The sequence below is a fragment of the Hirundo rustica genome, chromosome 6 (genome assembly GCF_015227805.2).
Source record: "Hirundo rustica isolate bHirRus1 chromosome 6, bHirRus1.pri.v3, whole genome shotgun sequence".
Lineage (NCBI taxonomy): Eukaryota > Metazoa > Chordata > Aves > Passeriformes > Hirundinidae > Hirundo > Hirundo rustica.
The window spans coordinates 53,808,153-53,826,707 of record NC_053455.1 but is presented as its reverse complement, the minus strand read 5'-3'; the positions used below and the strand labels follow the sequence as shown (position 1 = coordinate 53,826,707).

The 18,555-nt window shown below is 42.0% G+C and overlaps 1 protein-coding gene across 1 annotated transcript in view; it reads left to right on the top strand.

Moving 5' to 3' along the window:
- The first annotated feature begins 6,893 nt into the window (after window positions 1–6,893).
- The window catches only part of LGR4 (leucine rich repeat containing G protein-coupled receptor 4), a 72,977-nt gene continuing 61,315 nt past the window's right edge, over window positions 6,894–18,555 (top strand). Inside the window, exon 1 of the mRNA XM_040067009.1 lies at window positions 6,894–7,078. Coding sequence (XP_039922943.1) covers window positions 6,894–7,078 — 185 coding nt within the window. The remainder of the gene's footprint in view (window positions 7,079–18,555) is intronic.

Sequence of the window (18,555 nt, the reverse complement as noted above, 5' to 3'; positions counted from 1 at the left end):
TGGACCTGAATTTAATTTCCAGTAATTTTGTCCTAAATTGCTTTTTAATTCCTGTAATGCTACCTAATTTCAGCCGATGACTGGGTTAGAGTGACAAGATAAAATTAATTTCTGATGATGCTATTATGGTGTCCCTCTTTTTTCAAGGGGAACACATAATACTGGAGAAACTCCAGAGTTAACTCTAGACAGCAGAAAACCTGACACATCTAGGCTAAAAAAAGCCAAACAAACCAACCAACCAACCAAACAAACAAACAAACAAAACCCCCACACAATAAAAACCTTCCACATACACTTTTGTGAGCTATTCTTCTCTTTTGGCTTTGACTATCCAATTTACAGAAGGTGTTGGAATAAACTGCCTGCAGTCATTCTCTTTTAGCTATGGTACAACATCTCATCTCCTCTTGCAGCCCAGCTCACTACATTTCAGAGGCATCTTTTGGAATAATTCAGCAAGGATATAATCACCAGGCCAAGCTGCAAAATACATTATGCTCTAGATCTTCTAACTAATGCATACACAGGAACAGGTTGTAGAGACACAGTACCATTGGAAGTTAAGCATGGTTTACATATGAAGGTAATATTTAATCATAAGCAAATTTAAAATTAATTTTCTCTCAGGTTTCTGTCTAATATATAACTTTTATATTTTTTCTTTCACTCTCCATGTGCTGTTTTTAAACTATGGATCTTAGTGGTCTCGCTTGTCCTCATTAGTTTTTCTTTTCTTACAGAGGCATAAAGTAGATATTGGGAAACAAATTTTCTGGGCAAACTTTTGACCTTACCAAAATACTTTTTTCCCAATATTTTTTCTGAAGGTTTAAATTGTTTCTGTATTTCTGCTATACCAAGGTTTGGATCTTTACCTTCATTTTCTTAACAAAACTTTGATTTTGGCTGAGCCTTTCTTTTGTCACTTGTTTCCTGAAGTGACTTTCAGTTCTACTTCAACTGAGTAAAAGTTTCAGCCTTTTTTCTGGGAAAAAGTATACTTCCATTTTAAAGAGAACTTGCCTTGTCAGTGCAGGTATTACAGACTGTTCTTTTTCCACACACTACGTCATGTTCTCCAGCATGACTTTAATTTCCTTGTGTCACGATTTAACCCCAGCCAACAACCAGCCAAACCCAGCACATCGTGTAACTAGAATCCAAGTGTTAATTGAATTTCCCAGAAGTATGGGGCCAAATAACAGCAGCAGCAGCAGTAGCTTTTGCATGATGCTTCTTCACACTAAACTTTGGATGAATCCTTCAGGTCCATTTCTAGGCTATTGTAAAGCTTATTTTTATCACTAGACAGAGATAAAATTTAAAACGGTTCCAAACTACATACAGTTCTGTGTTTACATATGCATACTAAACTGGGTCTGGGCAATCCTTAGGGAGGGGAACAGCCCTTGAGGCACGTCCTGCCAGTAGCATTTCTGCTAATGGAGGATAATTTGGATGTGTGAAACCAGTAGTGGTGGAAACCAGGGATGAACCAGCCCACCTTGCAGGACTAACACACTGACTGCATTTTTACCCCAATGTATAAATCAAAACCTCCATGTAAACCCCACTTTTTTTTCTGTAAAGTCTAATAAATTCTTAAAAGAAAACAAAGTCTTTATCATGACTATGGTCTTTACCTTCCCGTTCACCTGCCATTCTCTCATGGAACAGCTCTAGCATCAAGGAGCTCTAATGTTCCAGTCTACCTTCACTTTGTATTTATTTTTGTGTCCGTGCTTCAGGTCTTAATCTGCATACTCTTCCACATCAAACTCCCATTATATCCAAATGAATTCATGTCACTTGTCTTGATTTGAAAGACAGGTATCTGCTAGGGAGGGGTGGGGCCTCTCTAGGAATGGGGAATTCCAATCCCCTCCCTCCAAGTTATTATAATTTAGACAATTAAAGGGGCTTTTCAGGCAGAGCTATGGGGGGAAAGGAATAACAGTTCTTTAGTAGTAAGTATAACAAGGCAAACAAACAACAACTACAGCATTAATAATAAACAGAACCAGGAACCTCGAGGGGCTTTGTTTCACACAGGGCAGTCTGATCCCTTGGGACTCCGAGAGCTCCAAGCTGGAACGGTGGGAGCTCCCGGGCTGGTGGCTGGAATGGCAGGATGTCCCCAACAGGCAGCGGGGATGTCCCCGACAGGCAGAGGGGTGCGGGGCTACAGCGTAGCACAAAGAGCAGTGCTGAAGAAGCCGCGACTCCCGGACAGGGCTGGCCCAGCTCCAGCAGGGCAGGCAAAGGAGCTCAGAATTCCTGGGCACACGAGCAGATGATGGTAGATTTCCCAGGACTGGACTTTGTGTTGACAGTGGACTTCTCCCACAGCAAGCAGCAGCCTGGCCATCCTCTCCGATGCCCAGAGCAAGAAGCGCCCCCAGCTCCCCCAGCCCTATCCTTTTCCCTCCCCCAAAACTCGTGTGATCTTCCCCCTCCCGAATTTTGGCCGCCTCCTTTGTGTTGGTCAAGCACCATCTAAGCACCAGTACCTAGTCTTTTAGCAACTTATGGGGAAAAATTCTATAAGAAAAAGAAGGGAACAAACTTAACCCCCAACAGTCTCTGAAGTGGGATTTTTGTCAGAAGGGGGTACGTTGCTGATGGTTCTGTGGCAATAGAAGAAATAATCCAATGTCCATACTTCTGTATTTTTCCCCGATATCTCTCAAGCTTTCCTAATGCCTTTTCACCAAATGTCTGACAAAAGTTTCAAAACCATGTGTCTATACATAAGGCACTAAATCTTGAAGATTTTGCACAGTGATAGATCAGTTTATGGTGTTTCTCTCTCACTTTTTTTTTTTTTTTTTTTTTTTTTTTTTTTTTTTTTTATTGACTTGGTAGTTTGACCCTCATCTTCTTTACCTGGTTTAAAGCACACCTCAGGATTTTTCTTCTCTTTTGAAGTTGTGGGGTTTTGGTGTTGTTTGCTTGTTTGTTGTTGTTGTTTTGGATTTTGTTTTGTTTTTTGGTGTTTTTTGTTTTGTTTTGTTTTTGTGGGTTTTTTTTTAATTAAAGAAGCTAATTGCTGCTTTATGCTGTATTTTGGGGGATGCTTCTTGGAATCTGTGATATTAAGGATTGCTTCAGACTAGATTTTTAAACTAGATTTTTAAATGGTAATTTCAAAATCCATGGTATGATTTTTAATCAAATAGGTAATTTACTAAAATATGGCCATGATTTTTCAGCTTAAAAACATCTTAGCATCTAGATATTTGTTACATAAATAAGCCAGCTTCACAGAAAATGTTAGGGTTTTATTTATAAAGGAAAATAAAATCAACAAATGCCTGCAAGCAGGTGTCTGCCTAAGAAGAAAGTGAGAGAAATGGGAGTTGTTGATGGAGAAGAGAGAGCAGTGAACTGTCAGTACTAGCAAGGGAGAGGCAGACGCTGAAAAACTAAGGAAAGTATTAATTTGCTAGGATGTGTTATGGACTAACTGAAAGCAGCAAAGCAGTATTGACTGCATAAAATAGGGAAGTGGATTGCTCCTAGGGTAGGAGTTTCAAATATGGAGATTTCAGAGAGCTGCACTAAGAAAAAAAATACGAAGTGGTGCTGGTAAAAGAAACAGAAAGATTGAAATCAGGCAAGAATTGAGAGGAAAAGCTAGACTATTCCAGCATTTCAAAGCATGGTTTTACTGGGGACCTTTTGTCCTTTCGTCCAGAGAACTTCTGGGGGAATTATAGGATGCCTCTGCTGCTGTACAAAGTAACTCCCATGCTACCTACTATTTGTCTTCCAAAATCCAAACAGGCACTGAGGGCCATTTCTGCTCCCATTATCTTTGGTTATTGAAGTCAGACTATTTGCAGAGTTAGTATAAGTGCTTTGTTATTTTTCTTTGCCAGTAGTAGAAGAAAAAGGTCACTTTTTCTTATGGGGATTGGTTTGGATCTGTTTTGTTGAAGTAAGTTGAGGGAGCTCCTTTTAGTTTTTTCCCCCCTTCTATTCTGGGTGCTGCTCCCTCCACTGTTATCCCCAAGCACAGGGGACAGAAAGTGACATGAATGCATGGTGTCTTTGACCCTGACATTTCTTAAACAACATAGCTTTGACAACAGCAATTTCCAGGCCAAGATCAGCCTGGGAGAACAAAAGATAACCTATATGTCTGTACTTTTATGGCAAAGTTTTAGCATACATTGGGTAGATTCAACTTTGAGAACTTCATATTTCTCACAAGGTACAGGACAAGCACATAGCCTGTTACTAAAATGGCCTTACTTTTACTTTTCACTGATAAGTGGTGATGTTCATATAAAATCAGTGCATCAGGAATAGGATTTCTAAATGCAAGAAAATAACAATTTTTTTTTTTTACTAGATAAAACAATGTTAACAACTTTTAGAAGGGAGTAAAAAGATGAAACATGATGAAGAGAAATGTAAGAGATGGAGGTGTGGGTGGCTGGAGGATCTGTATTTCTAGGGTCCTTACTGTGCACTCTAACTTTTCTTGGGCATAGATGATTTTAAATCTTCAGGTCTCCTCTATTTACAATGCCTGATTTTTAATTCTTCACCAAGTGAACATTTTTTAAACAAAGACTTTTGGGTTTTTCCCCCACTTCAGTCAGCTCAAAAAAGGTGTGGTTAGCACAGACCTCAGCCCTGCGTGGGGCATCCTCTGGGATGCAGTGTATGTTACAGGCCAGTCATTGGAGCATGAAGTGTAAGGTATGAGCTCCTCAACTCCTGGCTGACCAGCACTTGATCAGAGCACCAATGCCAGGCCAGGGTTGCAATGAACACTGTCTGTTCACTGTGTGCATGCTGGAAGCAGGCCTGCCTCATCCCTGACCTGTTTGCCTTACCATGTATTTCCAGGTATTTAGGACTTTTCATATGCAATTGCAGGAACATGAGGTAACTGCTACCAGGCCATGTGACACCCTTGCACTGTTGCTTTTACTTTGGATTAAGGGCTCAGTTACCACTGCAGATCTACTTCTGGCTTTAGGGAAGTTGGCAGGGCTCTGTATATACATGGTGGTGTGGTTCATCTCATTTCCCTGCTGCGGCAGAGGCAGATTGTCAGCCACTGACCACTTTCTGTGCTTCTCCATAATTTATCAACAGAATGGACAGAAGGGTAGCTGCCTACCTGCATAGGTCTGTAGTGGGCTCTGTAGGTGTTTGTGCGGTTTAGGTTGGGCTGCACAGGCACCTGCCTGGGTGTGACTCAGGCTGTGTCAGCAGCGCAGCTGGGCAGGCAACTCCCCAGGCAAGCTCAGAGCATCCAAACAAAACATGTAAAATAGGGGGGATGGGTGTCCACCAGGACAAGATCCGGCGACTTTGCTGTGCTTTCTTCAGCCAGATCTGTTCGCTCAGAGCCTTTTATAGGGTCTGGACTAGAGCGAGCCAACAGTGAGAGGTCTCAGCTGGTTACCCAAGTACTGCTGTGACATCCCCAGTAGGGTAATGTAAGCAATCCCCATGAGGTAATTGCGTGGAGCATGGTGCATGAGTGAGCTAAGCTACTGCACCAGGCTTATTCCTGGTGGTGGCTGCAGGTCAGAAGCATACAAAAGAAAGAACTAAAAAAAAAAAAAATATATATATATATAAAAAAAAAAATATATATATATAAATAAATAAAATTAGGTGATGGAGGGCACTAATGACAAGGATAGATATGGTTTCAGTTTTGTTTAGTACTCTTTTTAAGCTAGGTAGGAGAAAAGGACCCAGACTGGCACAGGTTTGGTTGCCATGTATGAGTCGTATAAAAGCCAGGTACCACGGCAGTGTTTTGCGTGGGAAGAAAACAGTTTTTTCAAACCGAACCGGTTTTGAGAAGAGCTTGTGCTGCAGTCACTGCTGCTTTGGGAACGCGAGTGCGAAATGCTTTTGTGTCCCTGTGGCAGAAGGACGGCATGGCCCCCTGTGCTCATTCCCAGGGGATGGCTGTGCCATGCCAGCTGGAATCCTCTAGTACCGGACCCCGAACGGGGCTGCCCTTATCTCCTCCCGCTGCATTGTTGGGGCTTTGTTGGGGCCTTGTTGGGACGGGTGCCTGCCGGCTGCGAGGGGATGCGGGCCCAGGCGCTCGCACGCTCCTGCCGCGGCAATGCTGTAGCTGGAAATGGTGTCCTGAGGTCACGGGACCCGGCGCTGCCCTCATTCACAGGCCAGCCTGGCCCCGGCCCCGCGGCTGCTCGGATCATTCGGACACGTCTCCGTGGGCACCGGGACGAGGGGCCTGGGGGTCCAGGGGGTCCAGGCGCCGGCCGGGGATCGGCCGGGGGGGTGCGGCGGTGGCGCGGCGAAGGAGGGGCGCCCCTGGCCCCGCCCCTTGCGTCCGTTGGTTGCGGCCGAACTCCTTTCTGCATATTTCCCACCCCGCGCTGGCTCCGCACCAATGGGAGCGCGGCTGAGGCTGTTCATTAGCATACGCACCTCTGCCCTGGGCGCGGAATCGCCGCGGCTGCGGGACCGAGGTCCGGGACGGGCGGGTGCTCCGCGCCGCGCGTAGTTGCGGCCGCTGAGGGACCGGGGTGCATGGCCCGGGAGCGCCACCTCCGCGGCCTCCCCCTCGCGCTGCCTGCGGGGCTGAGATGAGCGGTGGCGAGCAGCGCTGCGGGCTGTGCACGGGGCAGGCGGGCGGCGGAGGGCTGACTTCCCGCTAAGGCAGCCCCAGAGTCGCGCCGGACGGAGGAGCCCTTTTTTTTTTTTTTTTTTTTTTTTTTTTTTTTTTTTTTTTTTTTTTTTTTTTTTTTTTCCTGTCGTCGTTGTTTTTAGTGGGTTTTTATACATTTTAACGGCAGCCGGCCAGGCTCGGTACGCGGAGGGCGCCAGGGGAGAGCCGCAGGCCGAGCCGGGCTGGGGGCGCTGGGCGGCCGGCGAGGTCGGCGATGCGGTGCCTCGCTCTGCTTGGCCTCGTCGCCTGGGGCCTGGGGAGCTGGGCCAGACACAGCGGCGGAGCGTCACCCCCGCCCTGCCCGGCCCCCTGCAGCTGCGACGGCGACCGCGGCGTGGACTGCTCCGGGCGGGGGCTTGCGGCCGTGCCTCCGGGACTCAGCGCTTTCACGCACGCCCTGTGAGTCGGGGCGTGGGCCGGGCTGGAGGGCGGGTGGGCAGGTAGCTGCGGCGGGTACCCCCGGCAGTTGTGTGTATGTGGTTGTTGTTTTTGCGGGTCTAACGCGGCCGACTCCGGGGCCGCCGCGCTCCCCCGGCCGAGCCCGCGGTGGGGCCTCCGGGCCGCACTCAGGGCCCGGCGTTTCTGGGCCAGGTGAGCTTGGCAGGGCCTGAAGCGGCACCCCGGGGTTTCGGTGGGCGGACGTGAGGCGGCCGACCCCGAAGAGATTGGCCTTGGAGGTTTAAAAGGCTGGGAGGAAGCTACTCGGATCCTGTGGCAGCGAAAGGGTGGTTCGGTGGGGCCCGAGTCGATCCCGGTGCCGTCCTGAGCCGGGGGGAGCTGCTGCCCTTACGTGTGTGCCTCAGCGTGACGTCCTCGCCCTGAATCGCCTTTCTCCTAGTTTTTCTCTAGAAACCAGTTGCCAGGCTAGCCAGTTTTCTCCCAAAAGTTAAGGCATTTTCAGTCCGAGGAACGCGTAAGTCTTCGGGAACCTTGGAAAAAACCAGAATAACCAGGCATCGAAGGTTCATCGAGTTTTGCTCGTGAATGAAGAAAAACATAAATTTTTAAAACATTTTATTCTGTATTCTGTGATAATGTTGTAAAGCAGGCAGAAACTGGTAGATCTTGTGTGGAGTTTTGGTAACTTTAATAATAAAATTTTAATTGAGGAATGAGCACTGTTCTGTAGAGACATGACGGAGGAGGGATTTGCAGCTTTCAATACGGTAGCTTTGCTAATCCACAAACCTGTTAAGTTTCACAATAAAACCTGTCAGTCTTGCCCCGCTTCTCAGCGCAGATTTCACAGGGTGGAGCAAGGTCTAGTATGGGCCAGTGGTCAAGTCTGGTATTACTAAAGCTTTGTCGTGTTTACAACATAAAACACGGCACACTACAGCAAATGATGGTGCGTTGTTTTAGATCGGTATTAATTGCTCTTTTGTCAGAATACAACAGTGGCATATGCCTTCGAAAATTGCACTTTTTTTCTCTTTGTTTGCTTACACTTAATATGCAGAGGGAGTCTGATTCTTAGTTATTGGATGTTTAGTTTACTGAGGAGGTTGCCAATTTCTCCTACATATTTGGATTGCTTCTTCTAATTGTTGAGGCTGGGTGGAGAAAGATTACTGGGCCTTTTTTTTCCATGTGTTATTTGATGAATGGTCGAAGTTGTAGGTCTCAGTTGCTACCTGTGCTTAAATATTTTGTTCCTTTTTTGTGCTCATAAGGTGTTAAGTGGGACCTCACTTGATGATGTTTTTCCTGTGGCAGAAATTGTGGTTTCTGAGTGTTTGGGGTAGAGAGTTAGACGCTGCCATCGTGAATCCTTGGACTTACTGCTAAACAGTCTTCTCTCTCTTCCACAGATGAAACAGGGAAATTATCCAAATTAATAAAGTGCTTAAAGTCTCTCTGATAAAAGCTGCATTTAAGCAGAAGATTTTATGGCTCCTACATTGTCTGTCTTATAAAATGGACTGGTACATCTGAGTGCAACACAGCATAAGTTGTCCGATCGGCACAAAGTGCCATAGCCGACATCAATCAGAGATAAGACTGCCAAAGAGTTTCAGTTTGTAAGTTTCTCCTTACTATGCAGGTAAATTTCACATACAATGTGACATGCCAAAAGTGAGAGGAGACCTGCACATGCTTGCATGTGCTTTGGAATGAGTTTTGTAGCTTTTGATTTTATGTTCTTAAAACTTGAGAAGAAACTCTCTTGAACTTGAGAAGGCTCTATCTGCTGCTGTGGCAGTGGAGGATACTCTTGATCCCTGTTTGTGTATAGTTCCTGCTTCCTTATTTACAGAAGGAAAAAAGTTGATGACTTCTTGGTACTTCTGAGTTTAACTAGTCTCTCTTGTAGTGAGGCCTCTAGAAGTTTAGGGTATGTAGAAAACAGTTTTGGAGGCAATAAAAACTAACTTCTGACCTGCTTGAACTGGACAATGTATAGTTTTGCCAGAGTTGGTTAGTATGGAAGAAGAAGATACGAAAATAAAATCACACTCCTACATGACATGTTTGTCTCATGGCAAAGCACCTTAGCTATGCGAAGAGAAGAAAACTTTCCTGTGCTCTATGTCAGGCACCTTAATGGTGTCAGGAAAGCCCCTTAGCATTGCTATAGGGCTAGTTTTTGGTTATAGCCATGGCAGCAGAGGCCCTGTAGCATAGAGGAGATGGCTGAAAGAGTGTTAAAAGTGACGTTCTGTGATACTAAAGCAAAGGTGTGCCTAGATTTTTGCTTTGGCCATGAGAGAGCGAGCAACTGAAGAAAAGTTGCTCACGAAGTTAGCAGTGAATGAGTTCCAAGGCAGTTTAGAATTATGGAAGGAACCTGCTATTTAATTTTTACTGGTTCTGTTTTCCTGAAGTCTTAATTTCTTTGTATTAAGTCTGATCATTTAGTTTAACTTCCCAGGTGCTGCCATGAATGGTTGGGGGTGGGGGGGGAGATGCTCTGTAGAGCCTTAAAGGCATATCCTTACAGAATACCCTTTGCATTCCTTATTTCTCTTTATTAGCACTTGACTGATCCCCTGCTTGTTTCTTGCTTACGGTGGTGGTTTGAAAGAAGGGAGAGAGGGGCTGGTGTGACAGTGGGGGCATTATATGATTACCAAAGTATGGTGAGGTCTCTTGAGGGTAATTCTGTCAGACTGAGCAGCTTGAAAAGAGGGAGTATCTGGTCACTACTTCTGAGTCATTGGTGACCTTTGAGAGATAGAATTTGAATAAAGCTGTCCCAACTGCCGTCATCTCAGTGAAGAGATTGTTGGGAGATGTACAAGTCAGAAAAGACAGGTGACAGCACTAGATCTGAACTTTCTGAGGGGATGGGATGGATGGGGAGGAACTCAGAGGGAGTTGGGATGACATGATCAAGGATAATTGCTTGATACTTTTACTGTAGGCAACCCTTTGTTCTGTATAATTTAGGTAGGTGTTTATGTAACTCTTAATTGCCATCTGCCAGTTTTTCTGTTTACGAAGGCTCAGTTTGCTTGCTTTCAAAATAACTGTTGTCTGTGCAAGTGGTGCCTGTGCTAGAATATAAAAATGTTTTGTTTTCTTTTTCAATGCTGTATGCTCCTGTTTTTTGCTATGATGTTTCACAGGCTATGCTCTAGAAAACTTCATGCTATTGAGAGGAAATTGTGTTAAGGCATACATGTGCTTCTGCTTCTCATGCATGTGAGTTTGAGAACTCAAGTTCCAGTTTGCAGGGTTTAATACTTGATTGAGTCCTTGTGCAGGAGATTAAAAGCAAGTAATTCTAGATAATTACTTTTGGAAGGATCTTCTGTGGGCCTAGCTGACTTCAGTCTTGCCTGACAACCATAAGGAATATAGCCCCTTCTCAATGCCTGCTATTATATTTTAGGCACTTGAAGTAAGAAAACAACACAGATAGTTTTCATTGTAGTGCTTCTCATATTTTCAGGGAATGGTAGGGTCCCTTACTTTGATTTTACTTTCTTTGAGTTGTGAAAGGTGGGGACTTCTGGCTGCTCTAGACTAGGGGATAGACCTTCAGGATGAAATTGTCATCTTGGTCTTTTGGGTTTTATTGCTCATTTAACCTAATAGTGCTGTATTTCTGTGTGCTGTTATGCACTTGCTTTATGAGGTCAAGATGTAGCAGTTAAGGTCCTTTTTTTCACCTGTTTTTTACTACAGGTTGCTTCAGTAATCACAGAGAGGTGATGATCTGTATTTTGGTATACATGCTATCTGGAATTACCTACATGCTCTCAGGATTGAGTGAGATGCCTTGCTCTACTTATGTATAAATGGCAAAATGATGTGGTTCTGTTTGGACTAAGCAGAGCTGCCTTTTTTTTTTTTTTTTTTTTTTTTTTTTTTTTAAATCTATGTTATTTTTTTTGTAAAATGGTGATAAAATGTAGTAGGGAGGTGTGTGGCATCTTCTTCTGATACGTCTGATACAAAGAGATATTTTTAGTGTACTACTATGGTCAGATATCTAAATACAGTAAGGACCCAGCTGAGTTTTGTTAATGCTGTCTGGTAGAGTTGTTAGGGAGAAAAGTGAAGATGTCCAGATGTGACCTAGAGTCTGGAAAATGTAGCATAATTGCAATTCTCCTGAGATAGAAAAGCCTTATCTAATTAGAGGTTTGAAGGTTTTACAGGTAGACCATTTAGTTTTTCACTTGCCTGTGCTACATACTGGTGATGTGATGGCAAGTAATAATTCCATACTTCTTTTAGAGAGACACGTTCATGTCATTTCAATTTGAATATTCCTGTAAGTCAGCAGAAATGTTGTTAGATCTGTACAGTGAAATCCCACAAACAGGAGGAATAGTTCTATTTGGTGAACATTCAGTGATTCTGGCAACAGACTTTCTGGCTTATATCACCCAAGGATTGGAGTCTGTATCTTCATTTTCAGCTGGCCAATTTATCTATCAGTCTTTTAAAAAAGTAGATGCTTTTAGGTAATGTACACAAAATGAAACTCTTGGTGTTTCAGAGTTTTATTAAATATTTTTGCCTTTTTAATGTTTTTGTTGGTATCAAATTTGGTGTTTTCCTCTTTACTTTTTATCCCTCCTCCCCAAACCCCAACGTTCTGCCATAGCATGTAATTCTCAGGTATTTGGCATTTATTTTGTACACTGAGCTCATTTGTATCAGTGATATGTAATTTCTTGTTTGATGCTTACTGGCAGAGGCTTGTAAGTGTGATTTGGGGGAATAAATACTAAGATAAGTCTGCAACATGGAATAAAGTTGGGCTTAAGTGTAAAGCAAGTTTATGCTAGTAAATAATTACCATTTCAGTTCTTGAGAGGAATTTGCTAGTAGCTATCTACTTGAGAGGGAATATATGGAAGCTGTAATATAAGGACTAAAAACCAAAACAAAACTAAAAAAACCTCCTCTGCAAGGATCTTTGTTTGTTTTGTAGTCTACATCCAAGCCAGCAATTTTTGCAGCGCACAAGCTCTTATTTACTCAGAGAAAATTACTGGCCTAGATTTCCGAAGGGCTGAGCACCCATATCACAGTTTAGAGAGCATGGTAGCTGTGGGGCACTGGGAGTATCTCTGAATGTCAGAGATCTTCCTCTCAGCCACCCTTGCACTTTTCCTAAAAGCTAATTCCTGAAGATGATCCTCTTTTTGGGAATGGGTAGGAGTTGATGTTCTGTTTATATTCTCGGGGATTTGCCAACAGCCCAGGTTTGCCTGCTCCTTGTTTTACAAACAAGCAAGGGAGTGAAATGGATGGGACTGGTTCACATCAGCAAGACTGCATGAAACTTCATGGCCAGCAGTTACTCTGTTAAGGCGTCAGTGTGTTTCAGGCAGCAGCTGTGTGCTGCCAAACTGTGTTTTTGGGTCTCTTTATGGAAGAAGCAGAAAGTCAGGAATAGCTTGAGGAAGAATTAGAGAGATTTGTATGATCTTAGCAATAGGAGACAAAGGTAGGTGAAGGTACATGAGAGCAGAAGCAGCCATTCATATTTGAAGAAACTTGTAAACGGAAGCAACAGCATTTTAAATGTTACTGGACCTTTGCTTACAGGGATATGAATAGTATGTCATGGATTAGAGGTCCCTGGCCATCCTATCCACCTGGTAGAGTCACTGTTTGCTTCAGCAGTAAGCTGGGATTTTGCTAGAGAAATATTCTTCTGTAGTTTTTTCATACCTGCCTCTCAGGTACTGTTGCAGTTTCTGATAAGATGTTCTCAAACCTTGGTTTGAAAATAGATTTCTGGTCATGTGATGTTGGTTCTCAGTGCATTTCCACCACTAGCTTGCCCTGCACAACCCTGCTGAAAAAGTGGAGGTAGCTGTTGATACTTCCTTTGCAGGTAGGTGGGCAACTGGTTTTGTTGGTGTGGAATTGTGTGCAGTGATGGTTGTCACAGGAGCTCACAAAGAGGAGAGGGGGATCTTGGTGTTACTATATAAATACTGTCATCTCTACAAATATGTCTAAGGGCTTTTCTTTCAAAGTCAGGTCCAGATTCATTCACTTTTGTTCCAAATAAAGGTGATATGTCCAAATTGGAAACATGCAGCAGCAGATAAAAGGGTACCTGGAAAGTATAATTAAATAATGAAAAAATGGCCTGTGATGTACCTGCAAAATGACTGACTTTTTTGACTTTTTTTTTTAAGTTGCTGTTCCTGTCAATGAGTTTTATTGGAGTTGAAAGTTTCCAATATTTTCAAGTGGTATGTCTTTTGTTTTAAAATGCATACTTGACATAGCAGAATCCATTTTATTTTACTCTAATTACTTAATTGTTACAGGATTGTGACAAGGTCAACACTTTCCACTTCCCATAGACATACTCCTGTCACTGAAGGAGTAAGGGAAATCTTTATTTCAGCTGCACCACGATTTTGAAGGCACTGTGATATTATACATCCCTTACAAAACCACAGAGAGGATTGTAGTGATCTCGAAAATAACAGTTTAAAGTTGGTGTCTGAAAACTGCTGTTGAATTTGAATGGGTAATAGCCAGCTGATGGCATTATGCATAATGTCTGCCAATATGATAACATGTTTTTAAAAATATAGATAGCTATTTTTGAACAGATGATGTTGATATATATTCCCTGGTGGATTGAGGTCTGACATTTGTGAGGGATATGTTTGATTTTGAGAAATAAGAATAAATATCACTTGAGAAATTTCTGTCAGCCTCTTTTTCCCCATGTGTTTTTTATATTTGTTATTTACTGAGTTAAAAGGAGGTAATATTTTTCTTTCATGGCTTGTTTCAGTCATGCGGAATGTTTTGGAGTTAGTAAAACTTTGGCTAAGTTTTGAACAGTAGTTTTGTTAAGCCTACTAAAAGGTATATTATGAAATATATTTTGTTTTATTTGCTGTCTTCTCAAAGGAGGAATGGTCTCCATACCAGAAATAAAAGTTAATTCCTTAGGTTTTCATTGTGTATTTTTTGCATTTATATATGATGAGTGCAATTCATTAGAGATACATTTGAGGTAATGAGTGTGTGGAAGATAAGACTTTCTTCTTCATAATTGAAAAAATTTCTTGTGTTTTTAAAGTCATAGCAGTTTTAAATGTATTCAGATGTTTGTACAATGTCAGATAACTTTAAAATATCTAAGATTTGTTGCTGAAATTTGACGTTTAGTGTGCATCAGTATTGAGGTTTTTTGTTGATGTTCAAATCTAATATTGATAAACACATGTAACTAAAAATCTTCCTTTATAACTTAGTCACCTTTAGGTAATTATGACAGTGGTTAGTGACTTTTGACAACTCTCAGCCTCAAGATTTTGCACGGTGAAGATACTCCTGAAGTAATTTCTGAGTCTGATTTTTTTTTTTTTTTTTTTTTTAGTTTTGTTTTTGATCTAAAATCAAAATGAAAGTTTAAAAGTTATAAAAGATAACTTCTTCCTTAGGATTAGGAAAATTGTTGCAAAATCACTTTTTTTTTCCCAAATGTAACTGATTCCTGCAGACTTTGTATTAAAAATGAAGGAGGAGCCTCTTATCATTCTGTTCTGGAAGACAGGATTGAAGTTGCCCAGAAGTTTTTGTCTCTGGGGCAGAAAGAAAGATCATCTTTCCAAGAGAGCAAGTGCTAATTATTTGCCTTGAAAAAAAACCCCACCAAAACGAAGAAAAATCCCAAGTCAGGTGAAATTGTTGAGAGGACTGTGGAGAGCACCCTCAGAAGTCAGGTCCTTGCAGAGTAAACAGCTGTCTTTGCAGCTCTCATGATGATTTTCTTACTGAAATACAAAGGCTTTTTTTTTTTTTTTTTTTTTTTTTTTTTTTTTTTTTTTTTTTTTTTTAAGTGATATGCCTCTTCTTTTTCTCTCTCTAACCAATTGTGGTGAAATTATAGGTCTTGCAAGGACTTTTTTCATCCTAAAACTTAAGCAATTGTGTCTGGACTTTTATATGGTTATATGATTAGTAGTGAATCATAAATGAATTTGCAATTTCAGAGATATACAGGGAAGAACTTAACCTGTTTCATTTAGCTTAATAATGCCACAGGTGCAGTTGTATATTTTATAAGGTTACTCTCGGAAAATTTGTTTTAATTTGGGAGTTCTGCCATTACCTTTTTGACATCTGCATAGTTAGAGATTAATAGCTTGACCCAGTGCCCCAGTGGGGAGAGCAGCATGGCTGTGCTTTCAATAGGCATGTCACTGACCTTGGAAACATATGGAATATTTCATTCCCATCTTTGAAAGCAGTGTATAGGGCTGTGAGGGCATGGGGCTGGGGTGTTCAGACTTCATGGCTGACTGGTAAGCTAGCCATAAGGTTTGCTGTGAGCAATCAAAATGCCCTTGCTGAACCTGCTGTGCTTTGCCTGGCACTGTTTTGTGGTGGCACAAGAACTCCAGATGTAGAACAATGCTCTTGTGGCACTGCAGTAATGCAATGTATTGCAGAAGTATTGCAGAGACCATGCAGTATAGTTTGCTGTGGGTGCATTTCATTCTTTTGTATGTGATACTGTACAGTGCTTTTTCTCAACTGTTTGGGCACTGTGGTGATTGGTATTCGGTGTTCAGTAGATGCGAAAGACATTGGCGCAGATGTAGGTCCTGCTGAGATGTACCTGGGGTTGGTTTCTCCTGTGCCCACTGCTTCCCCTTTCAGAGCGCAAAATGGCACCCGCTGTTCCCTGCTATCCAAGCAGGACATGGCAGTGTGTTAGCTTGTAAAGTGAGAATTTGTTTTTCCTGCAGGCCTTAGGGTTGTGGCAGGAAAGCAGGACAGTTTGTTTCTGTTGCTGGAAGAGGAGATAGTGCAAGTCAGGAGAGGATGTTTGAGGAAGCTTACTGTTCTTGTCAGAAGGAATCAGTGGTGTATAGTGTCAGTCCTTTCTTTCTTACTAGAATTTGATATTAGGGATATCCTGACTGTCCTTTTTTAAAACTTTGTCTCATATTATTTTAAAAATAACTCTTACTTGAGAAGTTTCCTTGCTGTTTTCTAAGTGCTGATCCATTAGTAGCAGATGTAGTTTATTCATCTGGGAAAGTGAAGAGACTGTGAAACATGTGACTTTGGAGTGCAGGCCTCCCTCTCTGGTGCAATGGGTCATTCTGTCTGGAAACATGCCTGGTGGCAGAACTGGTTGATCTGACCTTCATTCATGCATGTAGAAGCTGTGAAGAGGTTGTCATCTTTTTCAGGTGCTATGGTTGGAAGCCCTAGAAATATGTTGGTTTTTCTGACTAGGGGAAACCTTTCCCAGACTGGGGGACATGCCTGTAGTAGTGCTCTCAGCAGTTCAGTGAGCTGCTCCTGCAAATTAGGAGCCCTTTAACCTACTGAAAAGAGGCCTGCACTGTGTGGAAGATAGTTGCCAGACTTACACGTTCTTTAAGGGAATTTTGCGAAGGCATTGTCAGCAGCAACATACACATTTCTTGTTCATCTCCTTTATTTTCAGGTTCACTCAAAGTAGCTGCTCTCTTGAGACATGGATTACTCACCATGCTGGGTGTCCTCCTGGGGTCTTGGTGGCCTTCCTGGAATTAGCTGGGGAGAGAAAAGGAAATGGTCCATTGTAAAAAGTCCTATTCTGAGAATATAGTTACTGATGATTTGGGCCTGTACAGGCTTCTGCCTCTTGGTAATTTTTTACTGTTGTTGATTTTAACATTTGGGTTAAAAAACACAATGGAAGTGTATGAGCTAATATTGACCAAACTGTTAATATTTTACAGAACCTAGTGTGAGTCTTGCTGGGTGTAGAAAATCCTTGTCTTTTGCAAGGGCAAATCTGCTGGCTCTGTGTTACTATGGCTAAGTGTTTGCTGGAGGCATTATATCTCTTCAATATCAGGTCAATCATTTATTTAAAATTTACTTGCTCTTGCTTGACATTTTTTCAAAATTTTCAGCTATCTTATTTACATGTTGTTTTTCTTTAACCTGCTTACTGCAAAGGCAGGTCTCTAGTTTTCAGAGCAAAACGTACAGTATCTCAGTGTTCAAGAGGATTAAGCAGGGATTTAATTTGGTTTTGGGAGAATAAGTGGCAGTTGTTTACTTCTTCAGCAGAATACTTTGCAGTATTGCAGCAAGACCGGTTTTTCCTCCTTAAAACTCTTCAACCCTCCTGAGTAATTATGCCAGTAAAACAAGTCTATGTATTCAAAAAAGACTTGCATGAAAACAATAATATATCTGAAATCCTGCTTAAGAGTAGGGCTGCTTGCACTGTGATTTTATCTTCATTTACAAAAAAATTTTTTTTTCCCATAATAGCATGAGTGGGAGAAATCCTGTAACATCAGATAAATATTCAAATACCCTCGGTATTTGCCTCGCCAGATATAGTCCCTATGTCCTTCAGGCAAAGTCCATCACCTGGTCTGGGTTCATTCAATGCCATCAAGAACAGGAAATAGCATAATAGTAATGTAAACATTAAAAAGAATTTGTCCCACATGCCATTTTTTATTGAATATGCCTCAGTGAATTTGGTGCTCATGATTTATGGTATCTTTAAAAGGTCAAGATTGATATTGTTGGTCGCTTTACTGTGCAGATAGACTTTCCCACCAGTTTGTTCTTTGGTATCTTCAATGGGAATAGGCTGCTTCTGTTTCGTCTCTGGCCTGCAAGTGCCCATCAGGAGAGACACTTTAGAGATTCTGGAGAAACTGAGGATTCTACAGTGTTTGATATATGTACCTATTGCAAAAAATTCACTTCTTTCAAAAGATGATACATTAATTGCATTGTGCTGTTACTGAGAAAAAGAACAAGAATTACGTAGTGCCTATTGTCATCCCATGTGCTGAGTAAGCTTTAATTGTTGGTGCCTTCCTTGAACTATCAAACTGAAAAGTAGTTTCTTAAGAAAACTTACGAATCTCAGTGTGAATCAACAGGCAAAGTGTAGAGGTACTTTTGCATATGACCATTTTCAATCTTACAAGTCTTTTTGCATCTCTAATTTAAAGAAAGAAAACCAATTGAGTAGTAGCACCTTGCCTTGGGATTTGAGCCCTGCTCATGTTTGTGTTGAAGTAGAAGCTTTATGTATGATAGCTGTGAGTTCTGTTTAGCTCTGCTGTAAATCACTGGAAATCTGCAGGAACATGTAGATATCTGGCTTAGCAACTTAGTCTAAGGACTTTGCCAAAAGAATTGAGTGACTTACAAAATTTTAAAGGTTGGTAAAGGAGACAGGTTCTTGCAGCAGAACAGTGCTTCTTTTGAGGCTGACAGCAGATATCTTAACAATTCATATCTGCAAAACTGTTGGGAAAGCCTTAAGATCTGTCAATGTTACAGATTTTGCTTGACTTCTTTGGGAGCTCAAATATATAAGCATAGCCTTAAATGGGGTTACTTCTTAACCTGTCACTATGAAATAGTCGGTGTCTGGTTTAGGTCTCCCTGAAGTGCATAGA